The sequence below is a fragment of the Phlebotomus papatasi genome, chromosome 2 (assembly GCF_024763615.1).
Source record: "Phlebotomus papatasi isolate M1 chromosome 2, Ppap_2.1, whole genome shotgun sequence".
Taxonomy (NCBI): domain Eukaryota; kingdom Metazoa; phylum Arthropoda; class Insecta; order Diptera; family Psychodidae; genus Phlebotomus; species Phlebotomus papatasi.
Genome location: NC_077223.1, coordinates 111264659 through 111287646, shown reverse-complemented (window position 1 = coordinate 111287646; position 22988 = coordinate 111264659). Strand labels below are relative to the sequence as shown.

The 22988-nt window shown below is 32.3% G+C and overlaps 1 protein-coding gene across 13 annotated transcripts in view; it reads left to right on the top strand.

Moving 5' to 3' along the window:
* The window catches only part of LOC129800873 (rap guanine nucleotide exchange factor 4), a 147399-nt gene extending 125789 nt beyond the window's left edge, over positions 1 to 21610 (top strand). For 9 of the 13 annotated variants that reach the window (XM_055845590.1, XM_055845587.1, XM_055845589.1 and 6 more), the window contains 10 exons: positions 845 to 990; positions 2305 to 2449; positions 2812 to 2985; positions 4557 to 4718; positions 6027 to 6397; positions 6484 to 6737; positions 9491 to 9661; positions 15739 to 15872; positions 15935 to 16284; positions 18160 to 21610. In XM_055845590.1, coding sequence (XP_055701565.1) covers positions 845 to 990; positions 2305 to 2449; positions 2812 to 2985; positions 4557 to 4718; positions 6027 to 6397; positions 6484 to 6737; positions 9491 to 9661; positions 15739 to 15872; positions 15935 to 16284; positions 18160 to 18287 — 2035 coding nt within the window. In that variant the 3' untranslated portion in view covers positions 18288 to 21610. The remainder of the gene's footprint in view (positions 1 to 844; positions 991 to 2304; positions 2450 to 2811; positions 2986 to 4556; positions 4719 to 6026; positions 6398 to 6483; positions 6738 to 9490; positions 9662 to 15738; positions 15873 to 15934; positions 16285 to 18159) is intronic. The other 4 variants (XM_055845592.1, XM_055845598.1, XM_055845600.1 and 1 more) reach the window with 1 other exon arrangement.
* The last annotated feature ends 1378 nt before the right edge of the window (positions 21611 to 22988 follow it).

Here is a 22988-nt window from a genome sequence, read left to right as displayed (position 1 = left end):
ATTTTGGGGTGGTGGAAATAAAAGTTGTACTATAGCGATAAAATAGACAACAGGAGAGAAACTTACAGGTAAAACTTAAAGTTTTTAAGTCTTTGAGGCGCTGGTATGAATAAAAACAAATCATTTATCTTGTACTATATAGGGCTGTATAGTATAACGTCTTTATGGCCTCATGAGGGTGATTTCTGGGGATATCAGTTCCTTCCGTGAGCTTCCGTTCTGACCAAAGAAAATTGGAGAAAAGGATACAACAATAGGGAAACAATATACAAATAATAAATAATACGGCATGAGAAGATATAATAGAAAAGAGTCCAGATTCAGCATTTTGCCCAGCTTCCCATTATCCTCTTATTTTTGTGATTTGCACAGCAAAAATCCTGAAACCCTGTGGCGTCTCCTCCTGGGAGGCATTAACTGCAAAGGTGTGCTTATTGAGGCCCAAAGCTAGTGATGAGCCTAGATTAGTTTATTTTGTTAGTGAGAATCTTAACGTAAATCACCTCGGAATGCATTCAAATTCGATATGGAGCTAAATTTGATGGGCATAATGGAGTAATTTCACGTCAAGAAATGTTATAGTAATTTATTAAACTGTTCATTTGTTTTCTGCCAGAATAAATTCTAGGCAATTCTTTCTAAAAACTTACCAACATTTCTTATAATTTGCATTATCTTGGAATTACCTTAATATTTACGTTAATTATATTTACCTTCCCACTAGGTCGTATTATTAACGTTAACTTCCAAATTTTAAAAGAAAAACTATGTGAAGTTTCCAATACTGTATTTATTTTCCTGCAAAATGTCTCATTTGCTTATTATTTTTTTCTGTTATATACAGCTCACATGAACGCACCCAGGAGGAATTGGAGCTGGTCTTCGAGGAACTCCTCCACATTGCTGCCCTCTCGCATCTCTCAACGTCCATTAAACGAGAACTCGCATCGATTATTGTTTTTGAATCCCATCCGGCAGCTGGAACTGTCTGTAAGTAGTATATTGAAATTCTTCAGCACAAATTAACACTTGAGAGAATGCTTCAAAAACATTCATTGAAAAGTTTTTGGGTAGAAGAACACTGCGGAAAATTTTCATAAATATTTTCCATAGGACTTAAAATCAAAAATTATAATTTAGAGCTTCCAAGAAAAATACCCTGCTTCATTTTTTTTCTCATCTCAAATTTAAATTCAAATCCTTCAGAATGCAAATGTAACACCTAAAAAGAAGGAATAGGAATGTTTATTAAATTTTTTTCTGTACCTCAAAGAACCCCAGACCAAGATATCGTAGTCAGAAATGTTGATGATAACACTAAAGATGATGATGATGATAGGGTTTCACCAATATTTCACCTCTCTTACCCGCTACATGAATACCACCCCAAAATTCCTAAGAGTGGGGTGGTTTTTTTTCTTGTATCCAAAGCTTTCATCAACTTTCGGAGAAGATTGAGGGGGTGGCGAGAAGGCGTAAAAATTACTTGACGCCTTTCTCTAGCACAACATATTTCATTTTGATATGGAATGTATGTGAGGAATGTGGAATGGATGTACATAAAATTCCCAAATGAAAATGAATTTCAGAGGGAATCCGACAAAGGCAGAAAAAAGATATATCTTATGCCATTGCCAGCATATGACCCAAATTTGCAATAAGATAAATAAACATATGAACAAGTACTTATATAAGGATTATGGGGAGACTTTATAGAAATGTATCTTTAATTTTGTTTTTTTTTTACTTTTTAGGAATATCTTTGAAATTATCTTTCAAATAAAAAAGCGGACAAAGCATCTCATGCTTTGCGAAACGCTCAAATTCATGACTTAGACACTACATACGTATCAAAAATACTTTCGCATGATTTACAGTTTATATTCTCAGCTGATTTGAACCGATTCATATATAACTCAAAACATTGCCTAAAATATATTGGGTGTAATGTCATTAAATTATTAATCTTATCGGAATACTTTATTAAAATGGGGATCTCAGTGGCGCAATAGGCAAGACCGTTGGGTCTTGGATGGGTGAGATCTCTGACTCGACTATCTCTGACTATAATTGAATTTGAAATATTTAAAACGAAATGCGATACATAATATCTTTGACGTCCTGTATCTTGGGCAAAGAATTCCTTTAATTATTAATTAATTAACTTATATTTTATTAATAACTTTTAACTATTGCTATGACCGTATAATAAAAATAACGTTATGATAACTTAATTTGTCTACTTATGTATTCGCAATCTAATATAAACGCTTATCTAACCTAAATTCTTTTCTTACTTTTCAGTATTTAATCAAGGTGATGAGGGCAGATCGTGGTACATTCTGCTGAAGGGGTCTGTGGATGTTGTGATACACGGGAAGGGAACAGTTGCCACTCTCAAGGAGGGTGACGATTTTGGCAAATTAGCCCTCATTAATGACGCTCCCAGGTATGTGAAGAAAATTATGCTTGCAAATTAGAAGAAAAGTGAAAATTACTCTCTTTCTCTTACTTAAACTCTCACTGATTTAATAATAGTCTAATTGAACCCTCGCCATTTAATGAAAAATTGCCCTTTTAAAAGTGTAAATGGAATTTAATTGCCCGTTACTCTCTGAGTGCTGCATATAAAATGTATATTTATATTTAGTCTGAAGATTTATTTCAGTGAACTTTTTGGTGAATTTGTACTGAAAAATCCCCAAAATTTAGGAATGTTGTTACTAAAATTACTAACAATATTATTAAACCCTTCTATCTATTTTTGCCTGACGAATGCTAATCAAACCCAAAATAAAACGCACTGAAAAGGGCTGCGACAATAGTGCTGAAGCAAAATAATTGCCACCTCCTGCGGGTGGATAAGGAGCATTTTAATCGAATTTTGCGGGACGTTGAGGCAAATACATTGAGGCTGCAGGAGCATGGAAAAGATGTGTTAATATTGGAGAGGGTAGCTAAACAACGAGGACATGCTGCATATAAGTAGGTCACCATTAATAATGTTAAGTCAATTTAGAGTGCATGGAACTGAAGCTTAACTCACGGTATTAGTTTTCCCACCGGATAATTCCCCATTTACATTGCACCATTGAGTATTTTGTTTTAACTGACTTGGGAGAGGTTCATCTATGCCATTTTGTATTTAGGGGTTGGAATGGCTTAAATCCAAAACCCTAATTCATTTTCCATTACCACTTTGCTGTCCGCTCTGTCATCCAGAACCAACCCCAGCTTTGGTATTTTCTTTACAGAAAAACACATGAAACACTGACATTATTTTGCCACAAAATTTCTAATTAAAATTATTACACGCCATCATAATAGCTTGTTTATTTAATTTCGTCTGTGTTTATTTTTCATGTCAAATTAAGAGAATTTCAGCATGTCTGCGGACAAATTTTATAATTTGTTTTTTTGCTGAGAATGATTCATGTACAATGTTTGCAAAAAGGGGTGAATAATTTCACAAATTTACTAAGACTTTTAAGCTACAGAACATGATGTCTGTTTTACTAATTAGCTGCAGAAATATAGGAAAGTATTTAAGTAAAAAATGGTTTAAAAAATCAAATTTATTCAGTAAAAAAAAACAAAATTGGCTAGTAATACCTCTTGTAGGGGAAAGCTTGCTACTTTCGGTCAATTCAATCTGTTTTCTATGTTCTTAATAACATTAACCCATAGGTCTTTCAGAAAATTTGAAGACTTAGCTATTAAATAAAATATAATAATGGTTTAAATTCATTAAAAACATATTGAAAATATAGTTGTTCGAAGCTTGAATCGTCCGAAGGTAGCGAGCTTTTCCCTAAATTTGCTATAATCTACCCCGTTTTCCCCTAAATATTTTTTTCAGTATTTATTCGGGAAATACATTATGTAATTTACAATTAAATAGATGAGATAGATTTATCCATAATTAATACTTTAGTTTAAAAAAAGTACAATTTAAATAAAATAATCGAGAAAAATCAATGTAGGTTTTAATAAGATATGATCAAAATTTTCGCGTCAACTTGAGGTAAATTTTTGCTAAATTAAAATACTGCCTGTAGCTTAAAAGCCTTTTCCAATTTAATCTCATAAAACCCTGAAATTGAATAATAATTGTAATGAACTTTGAATTTCCACTTTGATTTCACATTGAACACTGTTTTTATTCAATAAAAGTTAATTTAAAATTTAATTAGGTAAACGAATATTTTCAATATCAATTTTGTTTTGTCATTTATTCCTCAGTGAATCTCTCAATAATAATAAATTTTCTATAAAATTATATAATCACATGTATAGTTATTTTTGACTGCAAACACTTAATTTGACTTTCCCCATGAACCATATAGCAGCCTGTTGAACTAAAACTCATCATCTATCTTGCTCTCTCATCCTTTTTTAGAGCTATGAGACAGTTTAGTTGAAAAGTTCATTTGGACGGAAGATGGGTTGAAAAATATTTATATATAATTAATTACTTAGGATGGCAAATGGAGAGAATGTTAATTAGAGTAAACATTTCATGAGGAATTAATTCTGGATGATCTTTTTGCCCTCAGATACACCGTCATGTCGGGTACACCACAGAAAATGCTGGAGCACCTTCTGGAAACCCGCCTGGGCGGTCAAGTGGGACCAAATGATCCATTTCTGGATGACTTCCTCTTGACGCACATTGTCTTTCTGCCTGTTCACATGCTAGTCGACGAACTTGCCAATCAATATCCTTTTCAAATGCTTGCACAATTATACACTCCAGCAGATTATTTTTCAATTACATCCTTTCTTGCTCCTTGATTCCCATTCCTGACACAATTCTTGTTCTCAGGTTTTCTCAAGATCTATTTGAAGAAAAAATAGGTTTTATCTTAATGTTTGTTTTACTTTTAAAATTTAAATTTGACAGCTCGTGCGTGACGTATTTGACAGAACAAACCTACTCAAAGTTCGAATTTAAAAGTGCTGAAATATCTCATATGGTAATCGTGAAAATCCTTATCGGAATCACGTTCAATTTCATGCTCATATAACCATAATATAAATTAATGAAGATATCTTATGGATGTCTCATTAAGATAGTGATAATCAAAAATAAAGCAAGATTTATGAGGAAAATAATTCAAACTGAAAATGAAGTAGAAGTACGTAATTTCAGTTCCTCTTTATTATATTTTGTTAAAATAAAATTATAACTCGAACTGCTTGTTTAATAAACAGCATTTCAGTTAAAACTTTATGGCACTAATTTTGAAAACAAAACTTTCTAGTAATTTTTTGAAACATTTGTTTGTACAATATGAGATAAATCATCCTAATTTTCATATTTTCCAAATCATATTATAAACTTTAGGAATAATAAAATCTAATTAACAAAATTTGGTTTTCTGCTTTCATTACGGCAAAATTATTATATTTGAGTACGAGTATTGTCAATTTTAAAACATTTTCTTTGTATTTTCTATTAGATACATCTGAGGAAATTTAATTTTCACGATTTGCTTGAAAATTGCTAATAGTATTAACTATATAATTTTTGTTTTGAGAATTAAGAGGGAAATTAATAAAGGCTGACATATTCAAAAACAGACCACTTTCCCCTAGCCTTAATAGTCTTTAAATTGTTGTGTGACTTTTTTTTTAAAGTCCTGAAAATGATTGCCTTTTAAAGTATGACGTGTGGGTGGCGTGGCCATTTGGAAATATGACAAAATATTGAATAATATGCTATCAGGCAATTGAAAGCGAAAGTTGCGAAATTCGGAGATAACTTTTGCTTTTGAAATCAATATGAAAACATTTTAAATCACTATTTCGTTTTTAGGATGCGGTGAAAAATTAATATTGTCTTAATCTTCTTGCACACTCTCAATATAGTTCAATTCATGTTCCGAAGCAGATAAATCGAATATTTATTGAAAATCTCTACAAATCCTTGCATAATAGTTAATTAATGTTTTTAAACAGCAGAAACCACTGAAAATTAATAAGGAGATAGCTTTGGATTTTCCTTAATGTTGTTCCTCGTGCACTTACCATAGTGATTTAGAAAATGAAGGTGATGGCTCCCCGAGCGTTGAGGATCGCGAATATCTCATCACATGCAAGAGGCGTGTGGTGCAATTTGTGCACAAATGGGTGATTGCTGTGAGAAATGTGGTGTTTGAGGATCCAGTGGCTGTGGACTTTATCGAGGAGCTGGCCAGCGAAGTTGAGGCAGATCCGGATCTGCAGGAGGAGGCCAGTGTTATGCATCATGTGCTATCGCAAATTGCACGTTACCAGGAAGATAGAAATCTACACAATGGGCAAAAGTGGAAATTGCCACCAAACGGACAACCCATTTGTCTTTTTAGCGGCAATCCATCAGCTACACGGACACTCATTCGCCCAGACGATGACAGTGAGTACATAAAGGCATTTCTGCCACCCTACCCTGAGGTGTAGAATATTTACTCCCCATTTGCCCATCTTCTCACCAAAACCTAGTCATCTTTCGGGTGTACTGCGCTGACCACACTTACTGCACCCTTCGATTCCCCATTGCGGCCACTGCGGAGATGATTAAGGCTTGCGCCTCGGACAAGTTGGTACTCAATCGTGCTCCGGATGATTTGTTTCTGGTCGAGGTGAAATCCAATGGGGAACGATCTGTCTTCAAAGACAACGACGTCAGCGTTCCCACGGCTCTCAGTCTCAATGGGAGACTCTTTGTCTCCCCCAAGGATCATCTCGATGCGATGGTGAGTCAATCAATAGTTTTATTTATATCCTAAATTTCATGTGATTCTCCTTTGTGAAACATGTATTAGAACGCAAGCAGCAAAAAATCTCTTTCATGGATCTTCTAAAACTATTAAAAAGTCAAAGCACTTCAAACGTAAATTTAAATCCTTTTAAAACGTTTTCTTTTGATGTTCACTAGCCTATCGGTTAATTTATAAAAGTCTTATGTTATGCTACATATAACCTATATCTAAAATCTTATTATATATGTATATAGATACAGAGATATAATTTATGCAACACAATGGCTTATTACTGTTTAATATGCAAGTAATTTGCGCGAAAAGCCATAAAAAAATTAGTGCAATTATAAGCTTTATAGGAAAACAAACATATGTTATTAAAAAGCTATATATGTCACAAAACATCCCTGGCAAAACCACTTTGCGAAATACTCGAACTCGTGACTTAGAATCCCCCAAAAGTTGATTTTCATCTTTTACCTAGTTAATAAATTTCTTTTGTTTAGAGAGGATAATTCATGGGGAAAACCAAAAAGGAGGAATGATGAAGTAAAAATTATTGCCATGTTAATGTTCAGTGGGTCGATTTAGTAGATTCCCCCGCTGGTCTAAAGTCGCTATCTCTAACCCTTTGGCCTCTAGAGGAAACTGGAACACCACCGAACACGGGGTAGCACCGAACAGTACAATTTTTTAATAAAGATATTAAACTTCAGAAGACAAGACCTATAGAAATTTATAGGCACTGAAGAAATGGTAGAGATAGTCCAAGTAGTTTAGACATAAAAATTAGTGTTTGGTGGTACCGCATGTTCACTTGTGCCGCAGTTTCTCCTACATCTAAAGGCAACCAGACAGACGGACGGATGGACGGGTAGATTGGGTAGATTGATAGGAATCATTTAAGATAAGATTTTGCCAGGGGTCAGTTCTCCATTTCGGATATTCCGATGCATCCAGGCCACCAATTGGGCCCCTTATGCTTCCCCACTCCTATTCTATCTTATCCCCCGATACGGGTAGCCGCTCTATATCGCAGCTCTGTGTGGACAATCAGTGCCGTTACTATATCACAGCATCCCTTCTCGGTGTGTGTTTGGGATCAGTGACAGCGAATATTTGTATCGACTGAAGTACCGCTTTCATGTCGAAACTCGTTCTCCTACCAGCCTCTATTGTTTAGGCGGTTCACTTTTTTGCCAATATGCACCCATTGACATTACTATTCATTCATTCGCTGGACGAATTCAAAGCCGATATGGCATGAGAAATCTTTTTCTGCTGCTGCTCAGCTTTGAACCCTAGACCTCGCAGTCATAGAGCTACTACTCTATCCACTGACCCACTCGAGGCCCCATAGGAATCATTTAAAATGCAAAGATATATTGATAAAAATGACCTTTGGGATTTGGATGGTAGAAGTTTGCTAGGGATCAAATATAAGCAAGGGATTGTATATACTGCTCTCTCAGCCAGTGCGGAGTTCGAGCAATAAAATATTCCAAGAAGAATGTGGTTTATGTAACATTAAGCACAATTTTTAATCATTTTTTTTGATAACGCGCCTCAAACGTGCAAAATTATGCAGTGATGAATTTTATTCGCAGTAAATTATACTCATAAAATTTCATTAGTCAATAAATGACATTCATATGAAAAATCAAAAACTATTACCTTTTCTCACTCCAAACTCACTTGTATTTAATTCAATAAATTACAGCCATACATTTACAATACTTTGTCTTATTAAACGTAATGGAAGAAAAAATAGGTAATATTGAAGAATATGCGCCTTAATTTAAGACTCAAACACAATACATCGTCCTGAAATATCCAAAAGTTTAATTTAAAAGGGAAACTGCATAAATTTTAAAGTTTTGTCAAAATGAACTGGGTTGAATTTTTATTTTTTGACTTTATGATTTTGTTATTTACTGAGCCTAAAAAACGTAGTAAAAGTCACATCATAATTAGTTAATTCTGTCTTGAAACAATAATTCAGATTTATATAGTTATCACGTAAATCTGGCGTGTTTTCGACCTTATTATTATCAAGGCTTTCTATTCCATTCTTAGTCTTAGGAATTCCTGAAAACTCTTTTAAAAATTGCTAAACGTTTTTATTTCTATTAATTTTACTTGATTATTCTTTGAATAATTACAAATTAAATCAAAATTCAATTCAAAACTTGATTAAAAGTTTTAAACTTATAAAAAAGCTTATTCAACTTTAGATCTGGAATAAGTGAAATTCTAACGGAAAAAAATTCTTTAAAAAATTTAAAGTGAAAATCTTTCAGTTACTATACTTTCATATCACGGTTTAATTTAGATCGTTTAGATAGTTTTACTAAAAGTTTAAACATTCTTACATTAATTTATTGTGACACTCAACTCCTTTCAAACGTGGTTTTCAAAGAGTGTTACCAATGTAAAGCCATAATATTATGTGTATTAAGGAAAAAAGTATACACTATTCCGGAATAAATGCAAACAATGAATCATAAAGAGTGTCTCTTGGGAAGCTTGGGAATAAAAAGCTCCAGAAGATACTTGCATAATTTGCATGAATGAATGTAAATAGCTGAGAAATGCAGTTTCGATGGGTTAAATTGAGATTCTCTCCTTTATGAATGTTCTCCTCCACAAATTTCTTTGAATAATATCACCCTGCAAAATTTTCCCGCTAAATTGAATTTGTGGTACCTGAGAGAGGATTTTACATTGTAAATTTTTTGCATTTGCAGACACCGTTGCCGGAACAGGAAGCTGCCACGGAAGGTCTGGACATAGATATTGAAGTTCTCAGCACCAAAGAATTAGCATATCACATGACACTCTTCGACTGGGATCTCTTTTGGGCCGTGCACGAGTATGAATTGCTCTATCACACCTTTGGACGACATCATTTTGGCAAAGTAAGTGTCCTCCAACTTTTCTTCCTCCTTCATCATCTTGACATTTTTGTCATAAATCCTGTGGTATTATGGGGTTATTCTATGGGCGATATTCTTCCTGGTAGATAATTTGGGGAGAGGAAACTTATGCAATATGAGCACGTATTATTGACTAAAACTCCCAAATCATGTGTGAAAATAGAATTTTATCCCTTCGTTGACTTTTCTTAACTTTTCTTCAGTGAAAACATTCATATTCTTCCGGATTTTTACACTGAACAGCAAAAGAGTAACAACACTCTTTTAAGAATTTCAAAGCTTTTAATTTCTTTCACTTGGTAAAGATAAAAGAGTCATCAAACCAAGTTTGTTCGACAATAAACAAAAAATAAAACAACAATGCAAAGTTGTTTTTGCTATTCACTCTTATGATAGAAATAAGTTGTGAATAATAAGTTTATGATGAACAAGCGCCTGGCAATTTGGCCTTTTTATATGGAGCTATTTGAAGCCAATTCCTAAATTGATCTCGGACTCAGCTCACAGTGCTCCAAGGAAAAAAATTATTTAAACAAAAATTTAATATATTTATCCCTCCATACGTAAAGGTATCTTATAATATGGAAAAACTTCTCACTTTTTAAATATTTAGCATAACGATCACGAGTGCAGAAAAATTCCCATACGCACTTGTATGTGAAAGTAAGAAATTGGTTTCAATTTTGAAGGCCACTCGCCGGGGACTAGATGATGAACCTTTGGAAGTATCAAATGAGATGTTCAGAGCAAAAGGGGCCAATGACGAATACATTTCCCTACTAATATAGACCGAACAGCGATTTTGTCTTAATAGCGAGTGAAAAAGCAATAAAAACCGAAATTTTAAGTATTTTCCTAAATGATTGAATGAACATGTTTTTAGCACTTTACTGTTCTCAAGTGCTTCTGCATTATCGACTTTTCTTTGTGTTGATTTCTGTCCTAACTGTTTTTCTCAGTTTTCATCGTGTTCTTAAAACCACTGAACAGTCGTGAGAGGAACCAACCCAAAGAAAAGTCGATTAAGGGACTTGAGAACAGTAAAGTGCTAAAATATATTCCTTTTTAATTGGAATAGCGCAGTGAATCAGATCAAAGAAAAATCTTACTTACATAAGTTCAGTCAATTTCGGTTAAGAACTTGCAACTTGGGAAGAACTGTTTGTAACATTCTGCAAGCTTCTGTTCACATTTGCAACCAACTATTCAGAAAGTTTTTCATGAATGATAAACATGATTTTTGTTCCAACTGTTAGCATGTGGGACTGTTTCACAATCAAATTCAAATGAATTGTGTTAAACCGTCTGGACAATTGAGCTTGAAATCCAGATGATTTTCCCAAAGACTGTCCATCCCAACTGCCACATTCTCAACCCATGCTTGAGAGTTTGAATTATATGTATACCCAAAAAAGTGATACAATAAATGTTTCCATTCTGGGTGCTTTTTGAGCTTTTACGATGGCAGGTGTTTGAATCTCTTCCTTCAAAATGTTCATTTAAAAGTTTCAAAAACTTCTCACTTTTTGCTGGTCGTTGTGCCAAAGTTATATTTGATTGAAAAATATATAGAAAATTCTTTTGTGGAGGAGCTGTATAAAGTTAAGTTCTCTATCTCACTTCATAATAAACCATCGAGTAAAGGTGAGAATGGTGTGAGAAGTTTATAATACAGCAATCTTGGCAAACAAGCCGCCAGGCTTTTCTCAAACTTTCCTATGACCAACAAAAGAGTTGTCGGGAACATTTATCTGAGAAAAGGAAAAATCTATTTGGAAGTTGTGTAGCATTTACACTTCTATGAATTAAATACGAAAGGGAAAATGAGAAAAGTATGAGAAAAATATTTCTTCCAGTCCTTCCAAATAAAATGGACTTCTCTGTCTATTTTCTGGAAAAAGAATGACGCAAAAATGACTCAACTTTTAATACACTGCCCTAGTTAGGGATATTTTCTATTCTCAGCATTGAATCCCCCGTAAATGTCCTGCGGAAAAAAGGAAATTTGAAGGAAGATTGAGATAATATAAAAGGGTTGTCACGTTTCACCAATGAACAAACTAAACAATATTTATCGAAACTATCACGAAAGTTTCCTCCTCTCCCATTAAAAGTTACAATAAATAAATTTGTGAGAAAAGGGGATCCTTTGCTTGGAAAATTTATTCAATATCCCATGTGATGTCTTTTGGTTGAGACTTTAACCCAAATTTGTGGCTGCCAAATCACTTCCTGTGACACGTTCTGCAATCACGCAGACACTTATGTGTCGTTCTATGAAATGCAGAATTTTAGGTGAATCCACAAACGACACTCCAAACACGAAGACACACAATTCAAGTGGTATCAAAAACATGGCACATTGAATATTTATTGTTTCTTTACGTGACAATTGCAAAGGATTTTCCAGAACTTTTCCTAATTTTCAGAGATTCCAACGAATTTCGACATGATTTATATTTAAATCTCATGCAATTTGGGAACATTCCCAAACATTTGGATGACAATTTAATAAATGGATTTTCAATTTATGAATAATATTCTTTTAAACTCAAGCTTATATCCGAACGGAGGTGCTCAATTTGTAATAGTGGCAATGCTTCAGTAAAAATTGTCAGTTATTATTATTATATTATATTTAATCAGATATAAATATAACAGAAATCATAAATTTTAAATTAATTGGTATAGTTTAATATTTTAGGCAAAAGAAGAAATGAAACAATTATAAAATATTAGGAATTGTTATTTTGGTTTATAGTTTGAATTCTTTACTTAAAAAACTTCCAATTTTAACTAACTAATATAGGTGAAGGCTTTCAAGTTTCGCAGACACTCAAACTTCGAACACTGCATATTTTTCCATATTCCTATAATGAATCTGACTTATCTATGGTAATATATTTCAATTGCGAGTCTTAAGTTAAAATTCATTTAAGGAATATGTCAAAAATATGAAGTGTTCGAAGCTACAATGTGTGCCAAGCTTGAAGCCTTTCCCTATATTTATAGAAAAAAATACACAACCTTATAATACAAATGTCCCTAGTTCAAATTCCCTTTATGTAACTAAGAATTTTCCTATAGAACTAAATAAGCTCAAAATGCATCCAGAGAGCGTGACTGCATTTTAATTACTGAATGATAAGTCCAATCAAGGGTTTAATATCATGCGAAAAAATATGAACACATCTTTCAGCACTGTTTTAAATCGGCTTGTCGAGAATATAAATCGAATAAGTCGGTTTTTTGCAAAATTCGTTTTTTCGTTTTTTTCGTTTTTTTCGCTTTTCGTGTAGGGGAAAGTACTCTCCCTTCGAACGTTCATGCCTTCGAATAATGTGAATTTTCTTTTAGTTTTCCTAAGAGAATTACACATTTCTATTAAATATTAGTCGGCTTATCATCAATTGTTGATAATTCCGTGATAATTTAGTGTAAATCTTTTACGAAAAACAAATGAAATTCACATTATTCGAAGGCATGAACGTTCGAAGGGAAAGCACTTTCCCCTACTCCTTAACACCCTCTACCTTCCCTGTAAATATTATACCGGAAAGTCAATTATTCCCAAAGTTATAGGGGTTTTAAATATTAAAAATCCTATACTGAGCATGTATAAAATCTCAACTTGAAAACGCTCTCCTGTAAAGTTGGCTATTCGCGAGTTATTCGTTTTATATTCTGAGCTGTCGAAATTTTCTTTGACACTTGCACAAGTTATATGACAAATCCTCAAAATCTTTATATCATTTTAAACCTAAAATAAGTCCCTTGAAGCCAAGGTTTTCTTTTATTAGTCAAAAAATAATAATTTGAATAATAGTGACGGTGGCACTCCTGCGCAAGTACCATAAAGTTATGTTAAATCTAACCATAAAAAACTAAAGTTAAAAAAAACATAATAATTTAAATTCATTCTCTTTAATTGGCCATAATTTAATACAGCATTCAGTCCTTCCAAAAAGTTTCTTAGAAACCGAAACTTGTTTCCCTTTAGTTTGTACTTAAGAAAACTTTACTGATTGCACCAAAAAGAGATTTATTACGTGTTGACCTCTTGCTCTCGTCCTTTTTTTGCGCCACCAGATATAAAGTTCATACCATGCAGAGCTTTTTGGGATTTTATCAACTATTCTCTATTCAGTCACTTTATGGGTGTTGAAAATCCAGAGAAAAGCCCTCGATAAAAGCAATAATTCATCAAAGGCATTTAAAAGCACCAAAATGCGTCACTTTATCATGTTACATCCCTCGAAAAAGCTCATTGATATTCAACATGAAAGTCAGCAAACACAAATGGTTGAAATGTGGCGCCAAAGAGAAAGATATTTTTGGGACGTTATTGAATATTGCTTTTAATGCATCGTGGGTGACAATTAATTAAATTAATTGCATAGCCCAGTAGTAAATTACCCAAATCTGACAGTATATGTGGTCTCTAATTCGATAAACAGCCCATCATCAGTTGGTCATATCATTTTGAAACCTAATTATGCAAATTGCGAAGTTGGTATTTGATTACGCGACCAATCCCTTTGATCATCAATGATTAGGACACGGAATGTAATTGAAAGGGGTGGTACTGGTGAGAAGAGAGTGAATAAATGTGGGTCAACTATTCTTCATCCTCCCCAAGATTCTCCCCTTCAATAGTTCATTAATTTAGTATCATGCTCTCTAAAGTTAACAATGGTTGTTCTTGAAGCCCCTAAAGAGCACTAAACACGTGCTTGGGAGTTCGACACTCAATGCAAAATCTCATTTCTAGGAAAATTCAATGCATAGGAGCTTTATGTTTTGAGAGGTTACCATATTCATTTAAATAACACTGAATAAGTTTGATCCAGATGTATTATATATTTTGTAGCTATTCTCTTATATTTATTTGGAATAGTGGAAAGCGTGGGAGAGTGTCTCTGAATCAGAGAAATTGGTTTGATAATCAGATAATTGGTATTATCTATAGCTGAATTTTTAATCACAAACAGAATATCATCTAATGGAATAGACTATAAGGAACCAATTTTGTCAGATTACTCTTGTAAATTTGGGCTATGAAATAGTCAATTAAATATTTACAATGCACTTTCCATATAGATATTTTAAATTAGGGTAAGATGGGGTAATTTGGAATCATGTATAATTTGGAACCGTGAGATTTTCTAACAGTTTTAGATGGAAAAGAAAAAAATAACGAAGAAGTACACTCGAATGTGAAGTCTTGTACTTCTTCGTGGTTTTCGTTTTCCCTTTGACTGTCTGAAACACTGAGAAAATCTCAAAATTTCAAAATGGACATGATTCCAAATTACCCCATCTCACCCTATTTACTTTTTTTTAGTCTTTCAATAACGTATAGGCAAAATAGCCCGACACAAAAATTAAAATACCCTTTTTTTGCTTCGCGGAAAGTTATGCAAAATTTCTATACAAAGTTTCAAATGGAAAGTTTATTGTCGCGTGGATTTTGGTAATATTTTCCTTTATTCCCTTTCCTAATTTAAAGTTTGAATTACAAATTCTTTTATTAGATAGTTACACTGTATAAAAAAGTTATGTTTGCAATGATTTAATTTAGAGAATTTAAATGCAGTGCCAATTAAGGCATATGTTTGATAGCATCTCCTCGTGTCGTCTTAAATCTGTAAAGACAGCCTATTTCAAAATATGAACATTCAAACTCAATAAGTTTGTTAAGATTTATTATTTACCCAGTAGTCGTTTGTACATGTCAGATCTTAGATCAATGAAGCCCAGGATTAGACTGGATATAGTGTACATATTTATAATCCTAATTATAATATATCTCCCTTGACAATTCCATTGCAATAACTTTGTTATTCAAAATTTCAATTAAAATATGTTAAACATTGTGTATCTTATTAAAAAAAAAAATACTATCTCCTTGTTCATCATAAACTTTTGTTTCAGTTCTTAACTAATAAGTTGGTATATAAATCCTGGGAATGGGAACGATTTCCTGTGCCATCAGGCTTTGAAAGATAAAGACGATGTAGCAATCTAGTTAATTATCAGTAATTTTCCGATAATTGCAGATAACAGCCAATTTGGATGTGTTCATTAGGAGATTCAACGAGATTCAATATTGGGTTGTAACGGAAATTGTTCATACCGCCAGTCTTAGCAAGAGAGTTTCGCTGCTGAGGAAGTTTATTAAGTTGGCAGCTTAGTAAGTTTTCACCCACAATCCTTATCCCCAAATCACTTTAACCACTTACCTTTCGTTGGCAGCTGCAAGGAGTACCAGAATCTCAATGCATTCTTTGCCGTTGTCATGGGACTGTCGAACAATGCAGTGTCTCGTCTCACTCAAACTTGGGACAAAATCCCATCTAAGTTTCGCAAGATATTCACAGAGTTTGAGGCACTGATTGATCCCAGTCGAAACCATCGTGCTTACAGGATGTTTGTGGGAAAGCTGCAGCCTCCACTGATTCCCTTTATGCCCCTACTCCTCAAGGACATGACATTCGCCCACGAAGGGAATAAAACAAGCCTCGATGGACTTGTAAACTTTGAGAAGATGCACATGATGGCCCAAACCATGCGAACAATACGTTTTTGCAGATCTCGTCATTTAGGTAAGTGGAAATATCATAGACTTACTGAAAAGCTTTAATCCTTTCCCGTGAATTGGAACATTTAAACGGGAGGACTAAATTTTTCTTACAAAATACTTGAACTGTAAAAAAAGTTCCTAATTGAAATCTCCTAATCATAATCAGTCAATTTTAGGATTTTTTTTTTCTTTTTTAAAGATCGGAAGAAAATGCCAAGTCCTTACGGTAATATATGAATCTGTAAAGTGCAAGACTGAAAAACTTTTTCACGAAAGTCATTTTGCACTACTGCAAAATATTCTTTTACACCAAATCAAAAAAAAACAAAATCTAAGAGCAAAATGCAAAGTGCGAAAATTAATTGCAAAATATAATATCAATAAGTTCTTGCAGAAAGCTAAAATTTCAAATTTTGGAAAATATAATAAGAAACTTTCTTCAAAAGCTTTTTGCACTTTTTACACTTCGTTTTCGACTTACACGAAAATTTAGCAAATAATTTCAATCCACAAAATGGCAAAATATTCAATATTTGCACTGCACAGGGTGAAAATCTATCAAAAAAAGCTGAATGGGTAACTTTTAATTGGGGCAGCCTTAAAATAGGGCTTTTTTCTCTAAATTTGAAATGGAATTTAACCTTACCATTATGTAATTTTTACCTTCAAGTTCGCATAGAATAAATTACTAAATTATATCCTAGTAGTGGGAAATGGGGGCTACTTTGAGCAGTGGGGTTACACTGAACTACGATTTTTTCGTATATTACTAAAGAAAGCTAGGCTCTACCATAATTTAATTTAGATCCCGTATTGTTTTGTCTATCAAAATTACATCACGTGAAATCTTAGTTTAAAAGTTAAAACCTTTCCTTAAGCTCCAACAAAAGTTTCTACGCTATTTTCTTTGCAATTCCTGTTAATATTGTAATAAAATTCAAAATTTTACTTCGTTAAACCTTATAAAATTAAATCAATAGGATTTACAATAATTCTGAGAAACCAAGGATAAGAGCACTCTCTTGGTACTTGAGATGCTTTACATCAAAAATTGAATTTACAGGAAACTTCGAAGAATCTCAGCTACCATCAGCTTAGCTGGGGTTATCACTAGGGGAAAGTACTCTCCCTTCGAAAGTTTATGACTTCGAATAATGTGAATTTTATTTTGTTTTTCCTGAGAAACTTACACATGTCCATTAAATATTAGTTTGCTTATAAATCAATAATTGATAATTATGTGGTAATTATGTGTAAAGCCTCTTTTAGAAAAAGTAAAAGAGATTCACATTACTCGAAGGCATGAACGTTCGAAGGGAGAGTACTTTCTCCTAGTCATTGTCTATTTTAACTGAATAGAAAAATAAAGTTCTTAAAACTCAAGCAGTAACTGATTTCGGAGAATTCGAGCTGATCTGACTAGGAAATCCACAGAAAACGAGAAGCCCCTACATTTTTCAGGGAATTCTCGAGAAACCTATACATTTTTCAGGAAACTCAAATAGTTTTTCTGGGAACCCACGGGGAACTCGGGGAACCCATATATTTGAACTCTAGTCACTCTAATTGTTTATGAATCAACCCTTGATTAAAATTGGCTAACACACATTAAAGATAGAGTCCTGCCAATTTCGGTATACAGTCCGAGGTGAATTTATTCAACATTTTTCTTCTATTAAAATAAGATATAATATAAATTTATTTAAAAAGAAAAATCCAATTTTTAATTGAAAATTTTGGGAAAACCTTCAAAACTGAATTTTACCCTGCTTATGCTTTTGATATTGTACAGTTTAATAAATTATTCACCTGTTCCATTTTGTAATTTTGTGTGCAAAATCACTCAATTTCCCTGCATTTCTTCTCTCAATCTTTCCCTTGACTGTGCCTGAAGCAGTTCTGGATCCGCCGTCACCAAAAAGCGAGGGAGAGGTACGTTCTTATATCAGTTGCTTCCGAACCATCGACAATCAGCGAGTGCTCTCGGCAATGTCACACAAATTGGAACAATCAAGGCGAACTTAATGTGACCCACCGAACTCCTCTACAAACTCCCAAAATCTCATCCAGGTCTTGGATAATTTTCTATTTGCATTTCCATTTTAATTACATTACTCTTCTCCTAATATCTTCCACAATCTGCAACAAAGTCAACTTCACAGGAAAACTCTAAGCTAAACTATATACTATAATTATTCCTTGAGACTATCTTTACTAAAATAAACTTTATATAAAAGAGGAAAACATATTTTTATGAAAAAATACCGAGGGAGATTTATCAAAATAAAAAAATCACTATTTTTGTGGTGAAAATGGAAGAGAATTATTGATATAAATACTTATATCAATGATGGAAAGGTTTAACAAAACAGAGTCTTATGAAATTATTACATTTTAGAATTAAACGAGTGTAAATTAGTAAATAACACTTCCTACAAAAAATATAGAAATAATAGTAAAAGATAATAGAAGTATCTGATGTTAACTTTTGAAAATAAAAAAAATAAACTTTTCGAATAGATTTAAAAAAAAGGATGATAAGGGAATGAATCTTAAAAAATGTATCTTTTTGAACTGTGATTGGCGAATTATTTTTTTATTAAAAGACCTATTTAATAAATTAGCGAGGAACAAGATCAATAGTTAAGGTTAGCTTTTAAACTATATTTAATAAGAAATCTTCTCTAATATAGGTTTTCCTTTGCCGCCTTTTAAAAAACCTTCGACTAAAGACACAAATGTACAGAAATTGTCTTTAGGAAGGTTTTAATAACTTTCCTTCTACCACAGCAGAGTTTTGACCTCTGAAGGACCAACAATCAATAATAAGGCAGGGCTTTGTAAGTACGAACAATTGCTATTCTTTGTTTTATTGACAAAACAATTTCAATTAAATTTCACAAGTATGGAAAATAGCCGAAATACTTGTTTGAAACACTAATATTATATTTACTGCAATAAAATCCGCAGGATATAAAATTTCTTTTTTTTCGGTGAATTTGTTATTGTGCGAACAATCAAAATTTTCCATTTATCCAGCAACAAAAAACCTCGTCAATATTTTAATTAGGCTCAAATTACCAACTGAGTTGAAGTTTCAAAAATATATAGAACAATGAAAAGCTGTTCTGATCTGGAAGAGGTTGCTTTGAAAAGTAAGGTGTTGATCGAAAAAAAACAAAACCTCTAAATTTTCAAAAAAAAAACTATTAAAAGGCTAAAAAGAATTAGTTAAAAAAAATTTACATTCTAACCTCTCCACTGTTTATGGGCATTTTCTCAATAGTTTTCTCGACTATTTTAAATGTTTTTGGGTTTCTTGTAAGAGTAATGCATTGGCAATTACTTCTAACAATGAATTTTTAAATTTTTTGAAGTTGTAAAACCTCAATTTTTAGGATTTGATCATATATAACCTCAAATTTTAAAATAACCTCCTAAAAATAAGAGAACACAATATTTATAATTTGTCAATAGCAATTTCTAAATATAATTCAGATTATTTTTAATTTTCTAGTCCTCTTTCTGATTTAAATTAAACCCTACAGTTTTTCTTTTGACCAATAATTTTATATTGATTGATAATTGACAGATTCTGGTATTTAAAATGGTTATGGAGTATTTTGTTATATCTTTTGAAAACAAAAATAAACTAAAAATTTTTAAATTTTATTTAGAAAATTACATGTTTCGTTGAATTATGAAATTCTTTTTCAGGTTAAGTCATTCATAACCTCAAATTCTAACCTCTGTATCAAATAAGGGAACTGCCTCCTATTTATCGATCTTTATCTATTTTTACGAAAAGTTTCAATTGGGATTTGTTTCAATTTGACCAAAAACTATTGCCACTGCAAATTCAAACTGCATTGCCAGCACTAATTGCATTTTTTATTACAATCCATTTCGAAAAGATATTTATCGACAAACCGTTGGAAATTTTGAGGTCAATTTTATTTGATATTAATTGAAATTTCTCAATAGATCAAATACCATTAGACAAAAGAGAATTACTGAACGAATATGAAGCAATAAATTTTTTGGAACATATAGAGAGAAAAAAAAAACAGAGAAGTAAATATAACAATAGGGTTTAAGGTTAGTTGTTATGTTTTAGAGATTAAGGCTGTAATGTATAAGTAATATTAAGGAAATTGAATATGTGTAAATATTCAAAAAGAATTGGAACTGCACCACAATCAAATGAATAGAGATTTTTATTTGTAATTTGCGATAGTAAGAGATTTTCTAGAGAAATAGCTGATAGTTGTTAATATTTGTTTTCTTTTTATTTATTTACAAAAAAAAACAGAATAATACTGTAGATAGTATCATTAATTTATTGGCATTTTTTCTTTCTTCGGAATTTCCTTTTGAGATTGAAAGTTATCGTAGAATGTAGTTTGAGAGAGAAAATTACAGAGAAAGAGACATACTTTAATCGATGTTAGGAATTATATTTAGAAAAAAAGATAGATTTGTAATCGATAAGGAAATGAGAGAATACAATTTAGAATAACGATAAATATATTGTATGTGATTAGAAAAGACAATCTATCTCTCCAAATAACTCTATAGATTTTATGGCGAAGTTTTACGATGAATCAAAAGAAGAATATTAAACTTAACAATATCACTAGCTCAATTTCTCAACAAGATACAAAAAAACATGCAAAAAATACAAAAAAAAAAACAGACAAATCTTGCAGCGTTCTCAAACAGACCATTTATTTCATACTTTTTTCTAATTGTGATATAATTAGCATCGTGTTAATATTGTCCTATGATCCTTAGTAATCTTAAGCATAAACCTGTAAAAAAGAAATCTTTACGAAAAATTAGGGTTAATCTCAAAAGTGTGACTATTTTCCACACTCACTTTGCGCTCAAAAATTAATACCTTTTTAATAAAAAAAAACTTCAACATTTATTCAATCGTATAAAAAACTAATAACATTTCATTTTTAGAAAACATCTCATTTCCCAAAGAATCTGTCTAGAGAAGTGTTAGAAAAAACGTTCAAATTGCCATGAATTTTTGGTAAAAATTCTATAGCAACAATTTAGGAGTCGAAGAACGACATTCAAAAATTATTGTAATTAGCAAAATGTTATTACTTTACATTTTCACCCTGGGAAAAACATATTTCTTCCTTTTCAAAATATTGTGGACCCAATATATTTTTCTACAAAATGTAAAAAAAATATTAAATTGAATTTTTGTAAACTTTTGTGACCCAAAATGGATGTAAAAAAATACTAAACAAAATTAAGTGTATGTGAGGATGACGATAATTTTGCCTGTAAAATCTGATTTTATTAAAATGACTTATTTTATGAAAATTAAATCTCTGTTGTTGTTATTGGTGCTGTCTTTCCTACTTGCTGTACTGTTCAAAGAAAACTGGAATATCTAAGCTTACGTAGCGATGACGATTAGATAACTATGCCACTCGGAGATACCTCTAAAATTGTCAAATAAACAAATAACCCTCTAACGGTGTTTTCTTTAATATGCGAAAAAAAAGTTTTAAAACAATGTTTTCTAGGATAATTATAATCCAATAAAGTCGAAAAAGCTATCCATTCTTCATTATCTCTTTTAGTTTAGGCGCTAGGTGAGAAAATATTAAAAAAAAATTTGAAACTCTTTTTGCTTCTAAAATTCACATTTTTAGTTTTTTCAAATTTTTTAAATAAAATATACAAAGTAGAATGACATATCTTTCAGTAAAAAATAAATTTATTTTAGTCAGATAACTTTAAATCGGTATTTTTCTTGAAATTGGAAATGAGTTTTTTGCACAAAAATATTTTTAATGCTTTTTCTCTGACCTATCACACAAAACTGGTGATAGCAACTAAACGAAGAGTCAAAACGAGTTCAAACTTTCAAGAGATGTTTATAAGACTGTTACCGAGGACACTATAGCACTTTTAAATAAATAAAACCTTTATTGTCGCTGTAAATGTGATTTTTGTGAAGACCGCCTGGAGGCGGTCTTACCCGTTGTTAGAGGGTTTAAGAAAATTTCCCCTATCCTTGTAGGCAGAAACATCAGATTTTTTTTTAAAAAAGGCATTTTTAAAAAAAAATTCTACTAGTGTGTAGACGCCATAAAGGAGAACGAAGAGAACGAAAAATAATCACTATCATCAAATTTTATATTTCGCAGTGTAACCTTCGCCTCGACTGTCACAGTTGTGAGTTCGGTTCGGATCGGAGTCCCGCCTGGTGCAAATGATTAAAGCGTCTGAAAGCACATATTTCTCATATACATTGTAGGGGAAAGTACTCTCCCTTCGAACGTTCATGCCTTTGAATAATGTGAATTTTCTCTCATTTTTCCTAAGAGACTTACACATTTCTATTAAATATTAGTTAGCCTATTATCAATTATTGATAATTATGTGATAATGCGAATAAAAAATTGTACATCGAAATAAATAAATAATAATAATTATTTTATATTTCCAAAAAAACTCCTAAAACGAAGGTAAGCCTCGTCAATTTATAACTTGTTTAGATTTATTAGGAGCTCAAAGAACTTTTTTGCCTCAAACGGTTGAGATGTACATATTCACTCTTTAGAGAGCTTTTCTCTAACTTTTGAACTCGAAAGATTGTTAGAATGAATTCCTCAAGGGCATTGTTGCGCATCTGGTCGAAATATCTGCCTACACTAGAATAGAACCTTATTTAGAACCTACTTCAAATAGGAATTT